Below are 19,771 nucleotides of genomic sequence, written 5' to 3'. Positions count from 1 at the left end.
GGTGAAGAAGTCTTGTTCGAATCTATGCATGAAGATGTTGGCATATTGAGGTGTGAGTTTGGTCCCCATGGCTGTTCCATGTGTCTGGATGAAGAACTGGTTGTTGAAGGTGAAGACATTGTGGTCTAGGATGAAGCGGATGAGTTGTAAAATTGCGTCTGGAGATTGGCAGTTGTCGGCGTTGAGTACTGAGGCAATTGCAGCAATGCCATCGTCATGGGGGATGCTGGTGTAGAGTGCCGAGACATCCATTGTGACGATGAGTGCTCCTGGTTCAACTGCTCCATGTGTGCCGAGTTTCTGTAGGAAGTCCGTAGTGTTGCGATAAAAGCTGGGGGTTCTTTGTACAATGGGTTTCAGGATGCCATCGACGTAGCCGGACAGGTTCTCGCACAGGGCCCCATTGCCTGATACGATGGGATGGCTGGGTGTGTTGGCCTTGTGTATCTTCGGGAGGCAGTAGAGGTCTCCAACGCGGGGAGTACGTGGGATGAGAGCACGGAGAGTCTCTGACGGTCCAGATCAAAGGTCTTGATCAGTCTGTTGAGTTAACGGGTATGTTCTTTGGTCGGATCTGCGGGTAACTGTCCTCGTTGTTCAGTTGTCGGTACACTTCTTTGCAGTAATCCGTTCTGTTCAGTATGACGGTGGCCCCTCCTTTGTCTGCTGGTTTGATGACAATGTTGCAGTTGGTCTTGAGAGCGCGGATGGCGTTGCATTGTGCTTGGGTGAGGTTCGGGGCTGTCTTGTGAGTGCTGATGAATCTGGCATTGATGCACCTCCTGACGGCTTGGGTGTACATGTCGAGTCGAGGGCAGCGGCCTTCTGGAGGAGTCCAATTCGACTCTTTCTTCTTCGGTTGCTGCATCGCGGATCTCTCTGTCAGCTGTCCCAGTTCATTGGCTGTCTCATTGTGTTCGCCGTTGGCCTCTTGGGGTTTGTGGAAGAACTCCCGCAGTCTCATTCGCCTGATGAACTCCTCTGTTTCCGCTGCGAAACTGATGGGGTCTATTTTGGTGGTGGGACAGAAATTGAGCCCTTGGCTGAGGACTTCGATTTCAACTGGTTGAAGTGTGTAGTCCGACAAGTTGACAATGGACTTCCCTACAGTGGTACTGTTTTCTACTGTGATACCGGCTTGGTTGCTGCTGGTGGTGATGCCGAGTTTCTCAAGTTTCCTGTTCTTGGTGTGCATGTAGATGGCGTAGTTCCTTTGTCTCGTCTGCTTGCCAGTGTTTCGCAGCTGGTCTGCGTCCTGAGCGCAAGTTGAGAATGTGGACTCTATCTTGGTTTCCAGGGTGCGGCGTTTGCTGTAGAGCTGGTGTATGAGGTGGTTGAGGAGTGTGAGAGAGGTGCGATGGCAAAGTCTCTCAGCGTAGTCTGTGTTATAGGTTGACCTGAGTGGGTTCGTGATCTGTCGTCCTTTCGGTATTTTGTCTGCTTTCTTGCATCTTTGTAGAAACTTGATGTCTGTGTCGATATGCGCGATATTAACACACGGGTTGAGTTGGCAACCTTGTGCTGCTGAGGATTAGGTGAGGATATGATGCCACACTAGCATTCCACACTGAGCAATACTTTCAGTGTTAAATGGACAGACTCTCACATCTGCAAAGTGTTGGGTTTGACCATCGGCATGAGGAAAATAAATGTTCTGGTCCAGGATGTTCCACCATCTACCAGTACTGACAATGTGACTGGAGGATGTTGACAGTTTCACGTATCTAGATTCCAAAACCTCCAGCAAATTGTCATTTGATGCTGAAATCAACCCATGCATCGCAAAAGCTGCACTTTACCTTTTCTCTTGCCTAGCATATGCTGTTCAGGTCTCACCACTGTAGAGGAGTGCACTTAGGATGCAGGCTAGGTAGACTTGGAATTTGGTATTCATAAGGAGATTGTACTCTCTTACTCAGCTTGGATATAACACCTGCAGTGTCAGCATAGAGCAACTCTCTGATGAAGACCTGATGGACCTTTGTCTTGGATTTCAGATGAGCAAGGTTGAACAGTTTTACGTGAGTTCTGATGTATAAGTAGACACTCTGAGCTGAAGGCCAGACAGCAGCAAAGCGAAGAATATGCCAAAGAGCATCAGTGTCAGAACACAACCCTTTTGGACCCCACTATGGATCTCAAAGAGTTCCAATGTCATAACCTGAACATAACTTTTATTTTGTAATTATTTTCCACTCACTGCATTTCCCTTGAGGAATCACTGTTTTTATCAGAAGTTTTGTTTGCTGTAGTTTATAGAGGATCATTTTAAATAGACTGTGGAACTTGTCTTTGGTTGCTGCAAATCTTGCTCCAGCTCAACAGCAGGCACAGTGCACCTCAATGGTTGACTTGGGTGCATCCCATTAGCTAGCATGTGGCATCTCATTGGCTGGCACAGTGCAGTTCATTGGCTGGTACAGGGCATCCTTGTTTGCCACATTGTCAATTGACATTTTTGGAGAACTTTCAGTAGGTCCTGCTTCAAAGATACAGAGCGAGAGGCATAGAGGGAATAATTTTAACTTTTGTCGATAATGTAAAATTTTAATATGGGCATTTCAGGTGGACTGCCTGTTGTACACCTCTCCCAACTTTCCGTTTCCACTGACTTCCCCTAATCTGTCTGCACAAACCCTGTATTGTCAGGCCTCATACCTTGACATGCCTCACCCTCACTGGTAAGAGATTCCCATTCCAGCAACTTGCATTTATATAGCTTTTTTAACATAGCAAAAAGCCTCAAGGCTTTGTAGGAACACTATCAGATCAAATTTGACACGAGCCACATGAGATGAGATATTTGAACTGGTGACAACAGATAGGTAAAATGGATAGATATTAGAGGCTATCTTAAAGGAGAAAAGAAAGGTGGAGAGGATTTGGGGGTGGGGGGCGGTGGGGGGCGGTGGGGGTGGGGGGGGTCGGGGGGGGGGGGGGGGGGGGAGGGTGGTGGTATTCCAGGGCTTCAACAGCTGTAGGCATGGCTGCCAGTAACGGAGTGATTAAATTCAGGGACATGCAAGAGCTCAGAAATGTAGGAGAGTAGATATCCCTGCATTTTCCATCTACCTGCCCACTTCTAATTTGTCTACGTCCTGCAATTTGCCACAGCCTCTTAATTTGATATCCTTAGCAAACTTCAGTATTGTTCCTTTTGTTACTGTATCCTGATCATTTTTGAAATGAACTCAAGTCCCTTGGGCATAGTTTTAACAACATCTTGTGAATTGAAAAGGCATCCACTTATTCTCACTTTTTCTTCCCTGTGCCTTACATGGCAATTTATCAAATGATTCTGAAAATCCATAGAAACAACTTGTATTGCATTCTCCTTGTACACTGCAGTTCTTAAAAGATGAATCAATCAAGCACAAACTTCCCCTTACAAATCTATGTTGGTTGTACAAAAGTGCTCATTACATTTACCTTTTTATGTGGATTCTACAGAGGTCATTTTCCAAATAAATGCTGGTTGGCACGATCCACAGCTAACACCATTGCATATCAGAAAATCACGAGTAGTTACCCATAACTTTCTGTCCATTGAATTAGGTAAGTGAGAGCAAGTGGAGCCATAACTGGAGGATTTGAAGTGAACCTTGGAGGCAAATGGAGCAAAGGATTACAGCAGATTAATGCCCTGAGAGATGGCAAAGGCTTGTGGAATCGGTCAAATGCACAAAACACTGATTTTGTGAATAAGGAAAAGAATCATATTGGCTGAAACTGATTTTTTGTTCTGGACATGATTGGTGTCAAATGTTATCGGTCAGATAAAAGTTGGCATTTGTTTGGTCCCGTGGCTAGTACAGGTCAGTCAACACCATTAAGCACTCAGGGTAATTTTAAACTCTCTGCATGGGTGGTTATATAGTGGAGCAGGTTGCTCACCTAATTTTTATCCTACTCTAATCAATGAGATGAAAGATAGGCAGGTTGTATAATGGGTGTGAAATCCAGCTGATTTCATCTCTGCACATTATATTCTGTATAGTTTAATCTTCATTGTCTTCAATGAAGAATTAATTTTGAATTGGAATGGCAGAGCTTGGTAATTGATAAAAATGATAAACATATTACTCAATTTTTTTGCAGGTTCCTCTCTTTGTGGAGGTCTTTGCTCTTGAGGATCATGTGATCAGGATAAAAGTGAATGAGCTGAAGCCAATGAAGCCAAGATATGAAGTGCCTGATGTTATCCTTAATGAGCCCATCACACAAAGGTAAGGCATCTGGTGCAGCAAGCAAAGCCTAGTGGGAAGAGTTACATTTGTCAAAGCTGCTTTTACATTGCACTAAACCTGATGTGCTAAAGGTTAGCTGTGACCAACCTAATACTTCTGTGACATTACTCTCTGGTATTATGTGGACTATGTTCTGTAGGACCATTTCCTGATCTCAATCCCCTGTTGTAGTTTCTATTTCTGCAGCTAACATGACGTACTCACTAACTGTTGATCTTATTATTGTTCTGAGTGGATTTGCACTCAGGTTTTGCTCATGATTTCCAACCTGAATAAAATCAGGTGAGGAACTCAACTGACTAATAATTCGGAGATTGAATAAATCTGGGTCACTTTTGCACTCTGTGTACTGCCCAGGAATGCCAATCTTATTGTTTTTATTGAATGCAGTGATCATACAAAATTTGGTATTAGGTTTGATAAAACTAGCTTGATAAAAATTCATCCTTACAGTGCTATGTGCTAGACAAGTTATACCCTCACCTGCCAAACGTGTCTTCAGAGGTTCCTTCTGGACCAGGTCAAGTGCACAGCAGCCCTCCTGTTCCTCTGCCTCCGTTTCAACATTTTTAACTTGGATACTTACTGGTCTTTTCCTATGCAGCCAATTCAATTAATTCTTACTCTCTGTCCATGTTCATCTTAGAGACATTTCTAGAGGAAATGAGGCTGTGGAGGAAATTGAAAACAAGGATAAAAATGTCAAAATTGAATATTCCTTAAACGGAAGTCAAAGTAGGCCAGTGAGGATAGGGGTGATGGGTGAACAGAATTTGGTTTAATTCAGGACATAGGCAGGGGGGTTTTGGATAATCTATGTTTACGGAGGGCAGAACGTGGGAGGCTGGCCAGACATGCATTGGAATTATTATGTCTAGAAGTAACCAAGATTTGACGAGGGTTTCAGCTATAGTTGAGTTGAGATAGGGATGGAGTTGGGCGATGTTACAGAAGTGGAAATAGACAGTCTTAGTTATGTGAGAATATATGGCCAGAATCTCATCTCTGGACCAAATATTCTCCCAAAAAAATTCGAAGTGTCGATTTTGCATAAAAACTGGAATAAATCATGCTGTTTTTTCAGTGGGAATTTAAAAAAGAATCTTCCACACTCTGTGCACTGCAGAGTGCACTAGCGTGAATCGTGCTGAAAAGCTGTGGACAGGGCCTATTCCCGCTGGAGAGACCGGCAGCAAAGCGCTGAGCGGGCCACTGCGCATGTGCCGATCTGTCAGCACCGAGGTCAGCGCATGCGCAGTGGCCCCTGATTGCTGCCAGCTCAATCGCTGGCCAGCCCCGTGACCTCCGCAACGTTAGTCCTCCCACCTCCTCATGGCCTGATCACTGGTCTCCCGGACATGTCCAGACCAGCCTCAACTTCAGTCCCGGGCCCACTAATTATATTCAAATCACATTAAAATTACCCGCTGCATAAATTATTCACTCCGTGCCAATTTCCAGAAGATGCTCTCAGGCCGGACGCCCAGCGTGGATCACGCTAATCGAGCGCCACTTAAATCTCGCGGCCCGTTGTGCTAAAAAAATCAGCGCAGCGGGAGAATCACCCACGTTGTTTTTAAATGTATTGGACAGTTTGCCCCTTTAAAGGCAGTATATCAGTGTGTATTTTTGCTGCTGTTTCAACATGTTAACTATTTATTTTGCTATTTGATGTAAAAGTGTTTATCTTTCTCCTGAGCCTAAGATAGGTACGTGAATGTGACGCACATTGCTCACTGCATTTCTTTGTATGTTTTCCAGACTGACTGTGATGTCTAAGGATGGGCTTTCTGTAACACTAGTCACTGTCGATAGATGCACTCAGGTACTAATTATAGCAAAACCATTTCGAATGGATATTCAGAATCGGGGTGAAATGGCCATCAGTGTGAATTCTCTTGGCTTTTTGTACTTTGAACATCTCCGTAAGAAGTCACAGTTTGAAGTGTAAGTTTCCACAACTCCAATCCATTCCTGTGATGTTCATCTCAATATCAATTATGTCCTGGGAATTTTCACACTGATAGGCACAGGAGTTGGCCATTAGCCTGGTCTACCATTTAGTTAATTCATGGTTGATCTATATCTTAACTCCATTTACCCGACTTTGTTAAAACTTAATGCACTTGCTCAACAAAAATCTGTTCTTTGCAGTTTTGAAGATTAAGAACAGGAGAAGACCATACTGTCAAGCCCGCTCCAACATTGAATATGACCATGGCCTTGGCGAGATGTTCGTCTTCATCAATGACATGTTGAAGGCTCCGGAGAAGATGTCGTAGCTTCTCCGCTCCGGGGAAGTACTGGACGACTAAGGGTACTCTGTCCGCCGTGTCCTGTGTTTGTCTTCTGAGGAGGTCGGTGCGGTTTCTTGCTGTGGCGCGTCGGAACTGTCGATCGATGAGTCGAGCGCCATATCCTGTTCTTATGAGGGCATCTTTCAGCGTCTGGAGGTGTCTGTTGCAATCGCAACATAAGAACAGGATATGGCGCTCGACTCATCGATCGACAGTTCCGATGCGCCACAGCGAAAAACCGCACCGACCTCCTCAGAAGACAAACACGGGATACGGCGGACAGAGTACCCTTCGTCATCCAGTACTTCCCTGGGGCGGCACGGTAGCACAGTGGTTAGCACTGCTGCTTCACAGCTCCAGGGACCTGGGTTCGATTCCCGGCTTGGGTCACTGTCTGTGTGGAGTTTGCACATTCTCCTCGTGTCTGCGTGGGTTTCCTCCGGGTGCTCCGGTTTCCTCCCACAGTCCAAAGATGTGCGGGTTAGGTTGATTGGCTGTGCTAAAAAATTGCCCCTTAGTGTCTTGAGATGCGTAGGTTAGAGGGATTAGCGGGTAAATATGTAGGGATATGGGGGTAGGGCCTGGGTGGGATTGTGGTCGGTGTAGACTCGATGGGCCGAATGGCCTCTTTCTACACTGTAGGGTTTCTATGATCCTATGATTTCTATGAGAAGCCACGACATCTTCTCCGGAGCCTTCAACATGTCATTGATGAAGACGAACATCTCGCCAAGGCCATTCCCACAGTATTCCAGGCCTGGTGTCACCAAAGTCCTATATTTCTTATTCTTGTACTCCAAACCTCTTGCAATAAAGGCCACCATGCCATTTACATTTGTATTTCATTGCTGTACCTGCATGCAAGCTTTTGGTGCTCTTTATACGAGTACACCCAAGTCTGTGTGAACATAAACATTTACAAGTTTCACACCTTCTGCAAATAATTATGCTTTTCTATTCTTATGACCAAAGTGAATAATCTCACACTTCCCCAATTTTTATTCTGCCACTTGTTGCCCACTCTCTCCCTGAACCTTTCCATAACTCTTTGCAGCTACATTGTGTCCTCTTCACAACTTGCATTCCCACCTAGTTTTGTATCATCAGCAGCATGGATACATTACTCTCTGCCTCTTCGTCTAAGTCATTAATATACATTATTAACTGCTGAGGCCCCAGCACTGATCCCCATGGCACTCCACTAGTCACAACCTGCCAACTTGAAAATGCTCCATTTATCTCTATTCGTTGCTTTCTGTCTCTTAGTCAATCCTATATTGATACTAATATGTCACCCGCAACTCTTGAGTCCTTACCCTTACCTTGAATATTACCCTTTTGTGTAGCAGCTTATCCAAGTATATTGCATCTGTTGGTTCCCTTTTACCCTCTCTAGTCGTTACATCCTCAAAAGCTTTAATAACTTGGTCAAATATGTGGTGACACTGTGCTATTAATAAAATTTGTGTTTAAGAGGGGACTACTTTAAGAGACAGTGCTTTGTTACAGCAGTTGATTTGTCTGGGAAAACATGCAGCTCAAATGTTGAGAATGCAGGATAATAACTGATTTTCGCTAGGGATGTAGAGTTAATGGATCTTTTGTTTATTTAGTTCTCTTGGGGTTTCAGATTAGGTATGTAGAGTCATGTGGTTAATGGGAGGATCTAAGATTCCAGGAAAGAACAGTTTCATTTTCATTTCAAAATAAAGGGCAGTTGCTGCCTGGAACAGGTAGAAGGAAGATGTGTCTCTCTGTCTCTCTATCTCCAGAGGCTTTCTGAAAGGCTGTTAACTGAAGTCAAAGGAAGTATGCCTGTGTTTTGATAGCAAATTATAGAGAGGGTTTTAAGTCTATAAGAGAAATATTGCTTGATTGAAACTAATAGTGATAGATTAGCAGTTAAAAATTGAATCATGTCATGTTTAAGTATTGTTTAGTTGTTAAAAGTTAAGCTAATTAATTTGTTATGGTTAAACTGTGTTATTAAATAAAATTAGTTTTGATAAAAGCTCCCTTGTTAGTAGGATCACGCCTGGAATGAAACATCCTAGCCTCACATTAATGCCAACATAGAAAATTGTTGGGGTCTCGTATGGCTTCATAATATACCTTGGGGTTTCTGATCTGGGGCCGTATCAAATAGGATTTTCCTTTCATAAAACCATGTTGACTTAGTCTAATCATACTAAGTGCATTGTTAAGAATTCATTAATAATAGCTTCCAGCACTTAAATGATGATCTGATGTAAGGCTAACTGGCCTGTCGTTTCCTTTTTTCTCTCTCCCTCCTTTCTTGAAAAGTGGTGTCACATTTTCTAACTTCCAATCTGCTGCAATAAATCATAGCCAGTGCATCCACTTTCTCTGCGGAATCACTTTTAAGAACCTTTGGATGTCGGCCATCAGGTCTTGGGGATTTGTCGGATTTTAGTCGACCGTAGGACGTAGGAGCAGAAGTAGGCCATTCAGCCCATCAAGTCTGCTGTGCCATTCAATGAGATCATGACTGTTCTGATATGATAATCCTTAACTCCACTTTCCCGTCTTATCCCCATAACCCTTTATTCCTTTACTGATTAAAAATCTGTCTATCTCAGCCGTGAAGATACCTAATGACCCAGCCTCTACAGCCCTCTGTGGTAAAGAATTCCATAGATTCACTATCATTTGAGAGAAAAAAATCTTCCTCATCTCTGTCTTAAATGGGTGACCCCTTACTCTGAGATTATGCCCTCTGGTCTTAGATTGTCCCACACCCTGTCAGGTCCTCTGAGAACCCTATATTTCTCAATGAGGTCACCTCTCATTCTTCTAAACTCCAATGAGTACAGGCCTAACCTACACAACCTCTTCTTGTAAGAAAATCCCTCCACCCAAAATCCACCTAGTGAACCTCTCTGGACTGCCTCCCAATGCCAGTATATCTTTTCTTACTGTTTACAGTATTCCAGGTGTGGTCTAACTATGCCTCGCATAGTTTTAGCAAGACTTCCCCGTTTCTATGCTCCATTCCTTTTGGAATGAAGGCGAATTGCTTTCCCTATTACCTGCTGAAGTTGCATGCTAGTTTTTTATGATTTATGCACAAGGACCACATATCCCTCTGTTTTCTGCAGTCTTTCTCCAGTTAAATAATATTCAGCTTCTTTATGCCACCTACCAAAGTGCATAACATCACATTTACGTACGTTATATTCCATCTGCCAAATTTTTGCCCACTCACCAAACCTGCATATATCCCTCTGTAGACTCTTTGTGTCATCCTCACCACTTGCCTTCCCATCTATCTTTATGTCACCCACAAACTTGGCAATAGTACACTCATTTCCCTCATCCAAGTCATTAGTATATGTTGTAAATAGTTGTGGCACTCAACTAGTTACAGATTGCCACCCTGAAAATGCCCCCTCTAATCCTAACTCTCTTCTATCGGTTAGCCAATCCTCTATCCATGCTAATATACTACACCCAACATCATGGGCTCTTATCTTATTAAGTAGCCTTTTGTGTGGTATCTAGTCAAATACTTTTGAAATTTATTGGCTGTAAAGTGGTTTGGGATATCTGAAAGTTGTGAAAAGGGCTGGGTAAATGCTAAGTTTAAAAGGAGAAAGCTGTTGCCAGCACAATTAAATCAACAGAGCTGTGTTTTTTTAGCAGTGAGCTGCAGTAAAAATATATATACTAAAGTAAGCTTCACTGGGCAAATTATTGAGACTTGCTGAGCCTGCATCTGGCAAGAGTATACTGTAGCCAAATGTAAAAAAAGGAGTCTGTTCTTTATTTCGAACATTGGTAGTGAAAAGCAAAGTTTTGAAAACTAAGAGATTCAATTTAATATAAAAATATTGTAAAAATAAATTAAAGGCATTTGTTGATGTTGATTTGAAGAGTTAGCAAGTATACTAAAATAGAGTACAACAGAATTTTGTGCACCTACATTAACCACTTCAGTACCAGAAGCCATTACATGCTTGAGTATATTTTGCAAAGAAAGTCAGAACTGCAATTTTTCTGTTTTGTCTTTACATTAGAAACACACAAGGAAGCATACTGGAAAGCAAAAGGAAACGTGACGCAAAGACTCAGAAGGTAATGGACAATCAGTTGGCCTTTGGAAAACTGCCTCTGTTTTAGAAAGTAGTGAATGATGGTTAAAGTCTCTTTCTCATAAGTAGGTGTTCCAAAGAACTGCGTGTTGGACAACCTGTTGCTTCAGTCTGTCCCAGTGCAGTGATCAAGGAAAGTTAGGGTAAACTGTTTCAGGAGTTGCACACCAGACTATGGAAGAGAGGAAGCAAGAAGTTGTCATCGCCAGTCATGTTTCATTTCTGTGAGAATTGATAATGATATCAGTGGACTTCTGAGATTCAGTTGCTTTGCTTTTGAACTGGACAATTAAGTATTAGAGGGATTTAAATTTCTTAAACATAAACAAGACAAAATATTTTTATCCACTTACTTCTGTGTCTCGTAATGTGAAGGCATCAATAATTAACATCATCATAGAATCATAGAACCCTACAGTGCAGAAGGAGGCCATTTGGCCCATCGAGTCTGCACCGACCACATTCCCACCTAGGTCCTATTCGCTTAACCCCATGCATTTACCCTAGCTAGTCCCCCTGACACCAAGGGGCAATTTAGAATGGTCAATCCACCTAACCCGCACATCTTTGGAGTATGGGATGAAACCGGAGCACCCGGAGGAAACCCATGCAGACACGGGGAGAATGTGCAGACTCCACACAGACAGTGACCCAAGCCGGGAATCAACCCGAGGTCCCTGGCACTGTGAGGCAGCAGTGCTAATTTTCAATTATTTTTGTTATTGGCAACCAAATGTTGCCCCACTGCACTAGTTGGCTGTTGTTGCTGTTATGAGAATTTTATGGCCTTAAAAGAGGCTTCCAGAGCCTTCAGGTTTAAGCAAACTGACTGACTTTGGATGCTTTATTTACTAATAGGGTGTCTGCTCCGCATCTGGCACAAAGAGTTGGCATCGTCTTTAGGATAATGAACCTATTGAGTTGCGAACCCATAAAAAGAGAAAGCAAACAACAACAGCTGCTTACACTAACATAGTGCCTGTAAGGTAATGAAATGCCCAAGGTGCTTGAAAAAACAAAGTGTGACACTGAGCCACATAAGGAGAAATTACATCAGATGACCAGTGTGGTTAGAAGTAAGTTTTAAAGAGTGTCTTAATGAAAGAAAGTGAAGCTGAGAGGCAGAGAGATGTGGGGAGTATTTCAGAGCTTGGGGCCAAGGCAACAGAAGACACATTCACCAATGATGTAACAGTTAAAATTGGGAATGCGCAAGACATTATAATAAATGTGTATACACATCATGGAGGGCTGTGGGACTAGAATAAATTACAAAGACAGGAGGAATTTGTAAACAAAGATGCGAATCTTAAAGTCAAGATGCTGCTTGACCAGAAGCCAATGTAGGTCCATGAGCCGAGAGATGATAGGAGAACAGGATTTGTTGCAATGGACAGCAAAGTTTTGGATGACCTCAAGTTACTTCGGGTAGAATGTGGGAGACTACCCAGGAGCGTGTCGGAATAGCTGGGCCTAAAAGTAACAAAGACATGAATGAGGGCTTCAGCAGCAGATATGTTGAGACAGGTGATGTCAAACAGATGTAACTAGGCAATCTTAATGATGACACAAATAGAAATTCAGAAGTTCATCTGGGGATCTATGATGACTTCAGCCAGGCTAATGAGGTTGGCTTGCTAGAGTATGAACTTAAGTTAATTTGAATTAGTTTATTTGTTTGGTATTCAAAAGAGACACCTGATGAGTCCTAATTGATGGTTAAATCAGGGAGCCTCATGCTCCCTATTTAAAGCAGGTGTGTCAGACTCCCAGCCTACATTCAGCAGGGAGCAACTGGAGAGCTGGCTGTGTACCAATGTATGGTGTAAATAAAGTAACTTGGTGACGGGACTTTCAGCTCTGTGGAGTTATTACATTAGCGATGAGGAAAAAGGAGTGACCTGAGGAACTTGCTGAACCACTGCACATATTGAGGGTAAACCATTGTTGAGAAAACATGCCGCTCTTTGGGAAATTGGACTCTTTTGACCCCACAGTGGAGGTGGGCCCGATATGTGGAAAGGATGAAGTATTTCTTCAGGGCAAACGACATAACCTCAGATGAGAAGCAAAGGGTTATCCTGCTGACTGTGTGTGGACCAGCTTTTGTGATTATGCATAGTTTAACTTTCCCAGAAGCACCGGACACACATTCCTTCCAAGAGTTGTCAAACTTAGTTCAAAAATATTATGATCCTAAGCCACCCCTGATCCTGCGGAGGTACCGTTTTTACTCCTCATTTAGAGAAGCGGGGAGTCAATCACCAGTTTCCTATCAAGGCTAAGACGTCTGGCAGAGGCTTGCGAATTCGGGGGACACTAAATGAGATGCTCCGAGACCGATTGGTGTGTGGAATTAATGAGATGACTATACAGAAAAGCCTGTTGGCGGAGGCCCAGCTGGACTGTAAACAGGCATTACGGCTGGCCTTGTCGTTAGAAAAAGCGGCAAGCGGAGTACATGAGCTCCAAGGTATCCCAGTGGAGGTAGAGGCCAACACCAGGGAGACTGGGTTAGGGGACAACCACTACGGGGCAGGCCACTACATAGCGGCCCTCCGGAAGGATTCGGATACGAGGGAGCCGAAGTCCACCTATAGAACCGCACCTAGACAAGGTCAGGTTAAGCCCAGAGTGACAGCAGTTCCTGTAGAGCCCCGCCCGACACGACATTGCTATGGTTGCTAGGATGCACAGAGGAAAAGCAAGTCTCCCAAACCAACATGGCCAAAAAGATCACGTAGGCCGAGGGACAGGAGAATGCACAACCTGGAAGCTCCCGCTACCTCTGACGAGGAACAGCTACTGTGCGTAGCGATGACAAAATCAGAACCCATCAAATTGTCAGTGAGATTGAATGGACGTCCAATTTTAATGGAGGTCGACACAGGCACAGCCGTATCGGTCATGGGGAGACAGTGTTTAACAAGATACGCACTGGACTCCAACCCTTAGCCCTGACCAAAACTTCGGCAAGGCTGAGGATCTATACGGGGGAAACCACTGAAAGTGATGGGCACAACCCATGTGCCAGTTGCTTACAGGAAACAATTAGTTAGGCTCCCATTAATGGTAGTGGAAGGTTCGGGACCGAGCTTATTAGGGCGAAATTGGCTAAAAGAGATCCAGCTAGATTGGACAAATATCTTCCAGCTGGAAAATGGTCGCCTGAGTGATCTCTTGAGCAAATATCGGGAGGTTTTTCGGGAAGGCCTAGGGACAATCAAAGGAGTCAAGGCAAAATTGCACGTCAAACCGGAGGCTATCCCAAAGTTTTGCAAAGCTTGACCGGTACCATTTGTGTTATGGGAAAAGGTCGATGCGGAAATCAAAAGATTACAGCATGAAGGAATAATAAAACCGGTCCAGTTCCTGGAATGGGCAGCACCCGTGGTTCCTATCTTAAAGCCGGATGGCTCGGTGTGCCTTTGCAGCGATTTCAAACAGACGATAAATCGTTACTGTTAGCTAGACAAATCCCCAATTCCCAGGATTGAGGAGCTGTACGCAAAGTTGGCAGGAGGACTCCTATTCACAAAACTGGACATATCTGCAACTACAGCTGGAAGAGGATTCTCAAAGATTTGCCACTGTAAATATGCTGAAAGGTCTCTTCCAGTATAAAAGATTGCCCTTTGGGGTTTTGTCAGCTTGTGCCATGGAGAGCATCCTAGAGGGGTTACCACAGGTTGCCATTTACCTAGATGATATCCTCATTACGGGTAAAACAAGGGTGGAACATTGCAGAACCTGGAAGAAGTTCTCAGGAGATTTGCAGCAGCAGGAGTGCATCTGAAAAGGAAGAAATACGTCTTTTTAGCACCACAAGTAACCTACCTCGGGTACAAAGTGGATAAGTCGGGCCTACATCCTCTGGAGGATCGGGTGCGAGCAATAAAAGACGCCCCGACTCCCACAACAATCCAGGAGCTACGGTCGCTTTTAGGACTGGTAACATATAAGGGAAATTCATACTTCAGTGTTCACCAAGGAGAGGGGCCATGTTTTTGAGGAAGAGAAGGTGTTACAGGCTAATAGGCTGGAGGAAATAGTTGTTCGGAGGGAGGATATACTGGCAGTTTTGAATAAACTGAAGGTCGAAAAGTCCCCTGGGCCTGATGAAATATATCCTAGGATTCTTTGGGAAGCAAGGAATGAGATTGCAGAGCCTTTGGCTTTGATCTTTGGGTCCTCACTGTCCACGGGGATGGTGCCAGAGGACTGGAGAGTGGCGAATGTTGTTCCTCTGTTTAAGAAAGGGAATAGAAATGACCCTGGTAATTATAGACCGGTTAGTCTTACTTCGGTGGTTGGTAAATTGATGGAAAAGGTCCTCAGGGGTGGGATTTACGACCATTTAGAAAGATGCGGATTAATCCGGGATAGTCAGCACGGATTTGTGAAGGGCAAGTCGTGCCTCACAAATTTGATTGAATTTTTTGAGGAGGTAACTAAGTGTGTTGATGAAGGTAGGGCAGTTGATGTCGTATACATGGATTTAGTAAGGCATTTGATAAGGTCCCCCATGGTCGGCTTATGATGAAAGTAAGGAGGTGTGGGATAGAGGGAAAGTTGGCCGATTGGATAGGTAACTGGCTATCTGATCGAAGACAGAGGGTGGTGGTGGATGGAAAATTTTCGGACTGGAGGCAGGTTGCTAGCGGAGTGCCACAGGGATCAGTGCTTGGTCCTCTGCTCTTTGTGATTTTTATTAATGACTTAGAGGAGGGGGCTGAAGGGTGGATCAGTAAATTTGCTGATGACACCAGGATTGGTGGAGTAGTGGATGAGGTGGAGGGCTGTTGTAGGCTGCAAAGAGACATAGATAGGATGCAAAGCTGGGCTGAAAAATGGCAAATGGAGTTTAACCCTGATAAATGTGAGGTGATTCATTTTGGTAGGACTAATTTAAATGTGGATTACAGGGTCAAAGGTAGGGTTCTGAAGACTGTGGAGGAACAGAGAAATCTTGGGGTCCATATCCACAGATCTCTAAAGGTCCACTCAAGTAGATAGAGCTGTGAAGAAGGCCTATAGTGTGTTAGCTTTTATTAACAGGGGGTTGGAGTTTAAGAGCCGTGGGGTTATGCTGCAACTGTACAGGACCTTGGTGAGACCACATTTGGAATATTGTGTGCAGTTCTGGTCACCTCACTATAAGAAGGATGTGGAAGCGCTGGAAAGAGTGCAGAGGAGATTTACCAGGATGCTGCCTGGTTTGGAGGGTAGGTCTTATGAGGAAGGGTTGAGGGGAGCTAGGGCTGTTCTCTCTGGAGTGGAGGAGGCTGAGGGGAGACTTAATAGAGGTTTATAAAATGATGAGGGGGATAGATAAAGTGAACGTTCAAAGACTATTTCCTCGGGTGGATGGAGCTATTACAAGGGGGCATAACTATAGGGTTCATGGTGGGAGATATAGGAAGGATATCAGAGCTAGGTTCTTTACGCAGAGAGTGGTTGGGGTGTGGAATGGACTGCCTGCAGTGATAGTGGAGTCAGACACTTTAGGAACATTTAAGCGGTTATTGGATAGGCACATGGAGCACACCAGGATGATAGGGAGTGGGATAGCTTGATCTTGGTTTCAGATAAAGCTCGGCACAACATTGTGGGCCGAAGGGCCTGTTCTGTGCTGTACTGTTCTATGTTCTATGTTCTATACAGAATAGGGCCTCCATTCTGGATCCCCTCCACCAGTTGCTAAAAAAGGGACAAACTTGGGAATGGTCGGCCCACCAGGACAGGGCCTTCAAAAAAATTAAACCAACTCTCAGCTGAAAATGTATTGGTACATTATAACCCCAAGAAGAAATTGGTACTCACCTGTGATGTGTCTCCATATGGAGTGGGCGCAATCCTGACACACAGGTGGCAGAACAGACAAGAGCGGCCAATAGCGAATGCCTCCAGGACCCTGGCAATGGCAGAGCGAAGATATGCCCAGATTGAAAAGGAAGGACTTGCAGTAATCTTCGCAGTCAAAAGATTTCACCAGTATTTATATGGGTGAAAATTTACGAACGTAACAGATCATAAACCCTTGCTGGGCTGACTGAAGGAAGACAAAGCAGTGCCGCTGATAGCGTCAGCCCAGATCCAGCATGGGGCATTATTGCTGGCGGCATATCAGTATCGATTGGAGCACTGACCAGGGACTAGAGTGGCAAATGCCGATGCCTGAAGCCGACTGCTGTTACCGGACACCCCACCATTGGTACCCAGAATGGAGGAGACCGTGATGACGTTAAACTTTATGGATGCCCTCCCGGTGGATGCACACAATATCCACCAGTGGACGCAGAAAGAGCCTGCATTGGCGAAGGTAAAGCACCTAGTGTTAACAGGGCAGCTGGAAAGACCGGTCCATCCACAGTTCCACCCGTACTGGAACAGGAGGGAGCAGATCACGGTGGATGACGGGATACTGCTGTGGGGAGCACAGGTCATCGTCCCAAGGCAGGGCTGTCAGGCCATACTGGCCGAACTACACCATGAGTACACCCTAGAGTATTAGAAATGAAGATGCTGGCCACAGTGTCTTCTGCTGGGATGATAGGAATCCTCTGTTAGCAGCTTCTTAAAATCAGTATCATTCCTCTATGTTGACCTTGGACCAGTAGTAACACTCTTGCATCTGACTCAGAATGTCATATATTCAGATCCTTCAATAGGAACTTCAGCAATTAATCTGGGCTGTGTTTCAGCACAGTGCTGGGGAAGTGCCACTTTTAGAACTGCAACGTTTGGTATGAGATGCTGATCAGTTAACTGCAAATATGATGGTGCTCACCATTATTAGTGTGCAAATCATCCAACAATTTGCAAATTGTCACAAATTGCTGTATGATTTGGATTGCTTCATGTAATTCAAAAATGGCACCTTGTCCTCAACCTTCCCATTAATTTTAGGAAAAGGTGCTGTGCTCCAGAAAATCCTGGGCTGCTATACCAGGACCCATATGCCATCCTAGACATGCAAGAATCCATAGCACCAATTGGAGAAAAGCACTGTAAGGGGCCATGCGAGTTCCTTCTGGAATCTCACTTGGGTCCGGAGCTGTATTCTGGACGCAACAAGAATAAGTGATTATGAAAAGTAATGTGTTAAAAGGACAATTTCATTGGATATTGAATAATTATAATAATAATAATTAGATGACAATTAGTATTGATAATATAAGAAAGAGAAAAATAACTAAAAAGAAAATAACTTTATATTTATCAGAAAAGATGACAGATTTTTTGAAAACATGAGCAATAACCTCAAATCAGTCAGTTCCATGACAGTTCCCCAAATTGGTACATGTTATCATTCCCTTGATACATACATTACTGAGTAAACTTATGGGTGGGCACAATGGTTAGAGACTCTGTTTCTTCAGGCCAGGGCTTCTCCACTGGGTATCATGCACCCATAGTGTAGGACTAAACTATACAGATCAGGAAAGCTACTGTGCTAGATCTCGGTAGGTATTCCTAAATAGACTGAATGAGTTGACAGTGAGTGAAGACCAATTCTGAATTGGCAATGATGTCCATCACAGTTGAATAGCTTAATTCATAGAATCAAAGAATCCCTACATTGCAGAAAGTGGCCAGTTGGCCCATCTGGTCTTTGAAACAGCATCTCACCCAGACCCTCCCCTCCATCCTATTCCTGTAACTCTGCACATTTACCATGGCTACACTCACTTTCAAAGCTTAAGCATGAAGAATAACTTCTTGGACAAGGTATTAAAAGACAGCAACCCTGCCGAACGAGAGTTAACACATTCAGGACGGCAGAGGCAATGTCAAGGATAACATTTTATTTGAAAAAAATGTGAAGTTTGAAGACTGCATTGGGATACTTTTGAACTTGTATAATGTTTGAAATGATACTTGAAACGTGTACATCTGATGTGCTAAGTGTATTTTTACAAAATGTAAATTTTAAATTTAAAGTCATTCAGGGTCAATTTAGCCTAATATGCAAAATTCTGATTCTAGATTGGGCATGCAGATTTAATGGAACAATTGTTAACAGCTTCTAATCAATGGCTTAAGCTAAATGCAGTGTGAGTTCTGTAATTTTTAATTGTGATTTGAATTTGCAGGAGTGTGAAGAAGATCTAGGATTGTGGAAGGAGCAGTTTCATGAATTTATAGACACCAAAACCAATGGTAAGCAGTATATTTTTGTAGTATTTCTGTGTTAAGAAATCATAGAAACCCTACAGTGCAGAAACAGGCCATTTGGCCCATCGAGTCTGCACCGACCACAATCCCACCCAGGCCCTACCCCCATATCCCTACACATTTACCCGCTAATCCCTCTAACCTACACATCTCAGGACACTAAGGGGCAATTTTAGCATGGCCAATCAACCTAACCGTCACATCTTTGGACTGTGAGAGGAAACCGGAGCACCCGGAGGAAACCCACACAGACACGAGGAGAATGTGCAAACTCCACACAGACAGTGACCCAAGCCAGGAATTGAACCCAGGCCCCTGGAGCTGTGAAGCAGCAGTGCCTAAGCCTAAGCAGGCAATCGTTTGCTTGATTTCTTATTTCTTGCTTCCTTGGCTGTCACAATAGTATTATCGCATCAAAAGTCAGACAGAAACAGTTTAGCATGTGCCTGGTCTAAGTGGATGGACAGGCTGCATGGCCACGTTTTTAAATAGAACGACTTTCCTTCAATTAATTTATTTAAGGGATGTGGCCATCGCCGGCTCAACCAGCATTTATTGTCCATCCCTAATTGCCCTTGAGAAGATGGTGGTGAACTGCCTTCTTGAAGAGATATTACAGAAATGTGGTTGCAGGGTGTCCTGGATTGGGTACTCAACATTCCAGCATATATAAGGTTCCAAAAGAAGAGGCCAAAGGGGAAAGGTTGGTGGGGTAGCGTTGATAATCAAGGAAGGTTTCAGAGCAGTGCTGAGTTGTGATGTAAAGGCAGTGGATAGTGATGTAGAATCAGTTTGGGCTGAAATCATGAATAACAGGGGAAGGGAGGCAAGGGTGGGAGTAGTCTACAGAACCCTAAAATGTGACCTCTCAAGAAGTCAGAGCATAAATGGGGAAATATCAAGGGCATGTTCGAAGGGAACTGCAATTATCATGGGA

At 44.0% G+C, this 19,771-nt stretch overlaps 1 protein-coding gene across 1 annotated transcript in view; it reads left to right on the top strand.

The window, feature by feature from the left end:
- LOC144507012 (neutral alpha-glucosidase C-like) overlaps positions 1–19,771 on the top strand; it is a 116,137-nt gene that overhangs the window by 12,269 nt on the left and 84,097 nt on the right. The window contains exons 4-7 of the mRNA XM_078233547.1: positions 4,099–4,226; positions 6,009–6,194; positions 10,582–10,639; positions 18,753–18,819. Of these exons, the coding sequence (XP_078089673.1) occupies positions 4,099–4,226; positions 6,009–6,194; positions 10,582–10,639; positions 18,753–18,819 (439 nt within the window). The remainder of the gene's footprint in view (positions 1–4,098; positions 4,227–6,008; positions 6,195–10,581; positions 10,640–18,752; positions 18,820–19,771) is intronic.

This window comes from Mustelus asterias, chromosome 18 (genome assembly GCF_964213995.1).
Source record: "Mustelus asterias chromosome 18, sMusAst1.hap1.1, whole genome shotgun sequence".
Taxonomy (NCBI): domain Eukaryota; kingdom Metazoa; phylum Chordata; class Chondrichthyes; order Carcharhiniformes; family Triakidae; genus Mustelus; species Mustelus asterias.
This window is presented reverse-complemented; position numbering and strand designations above follow the sequence as displayed.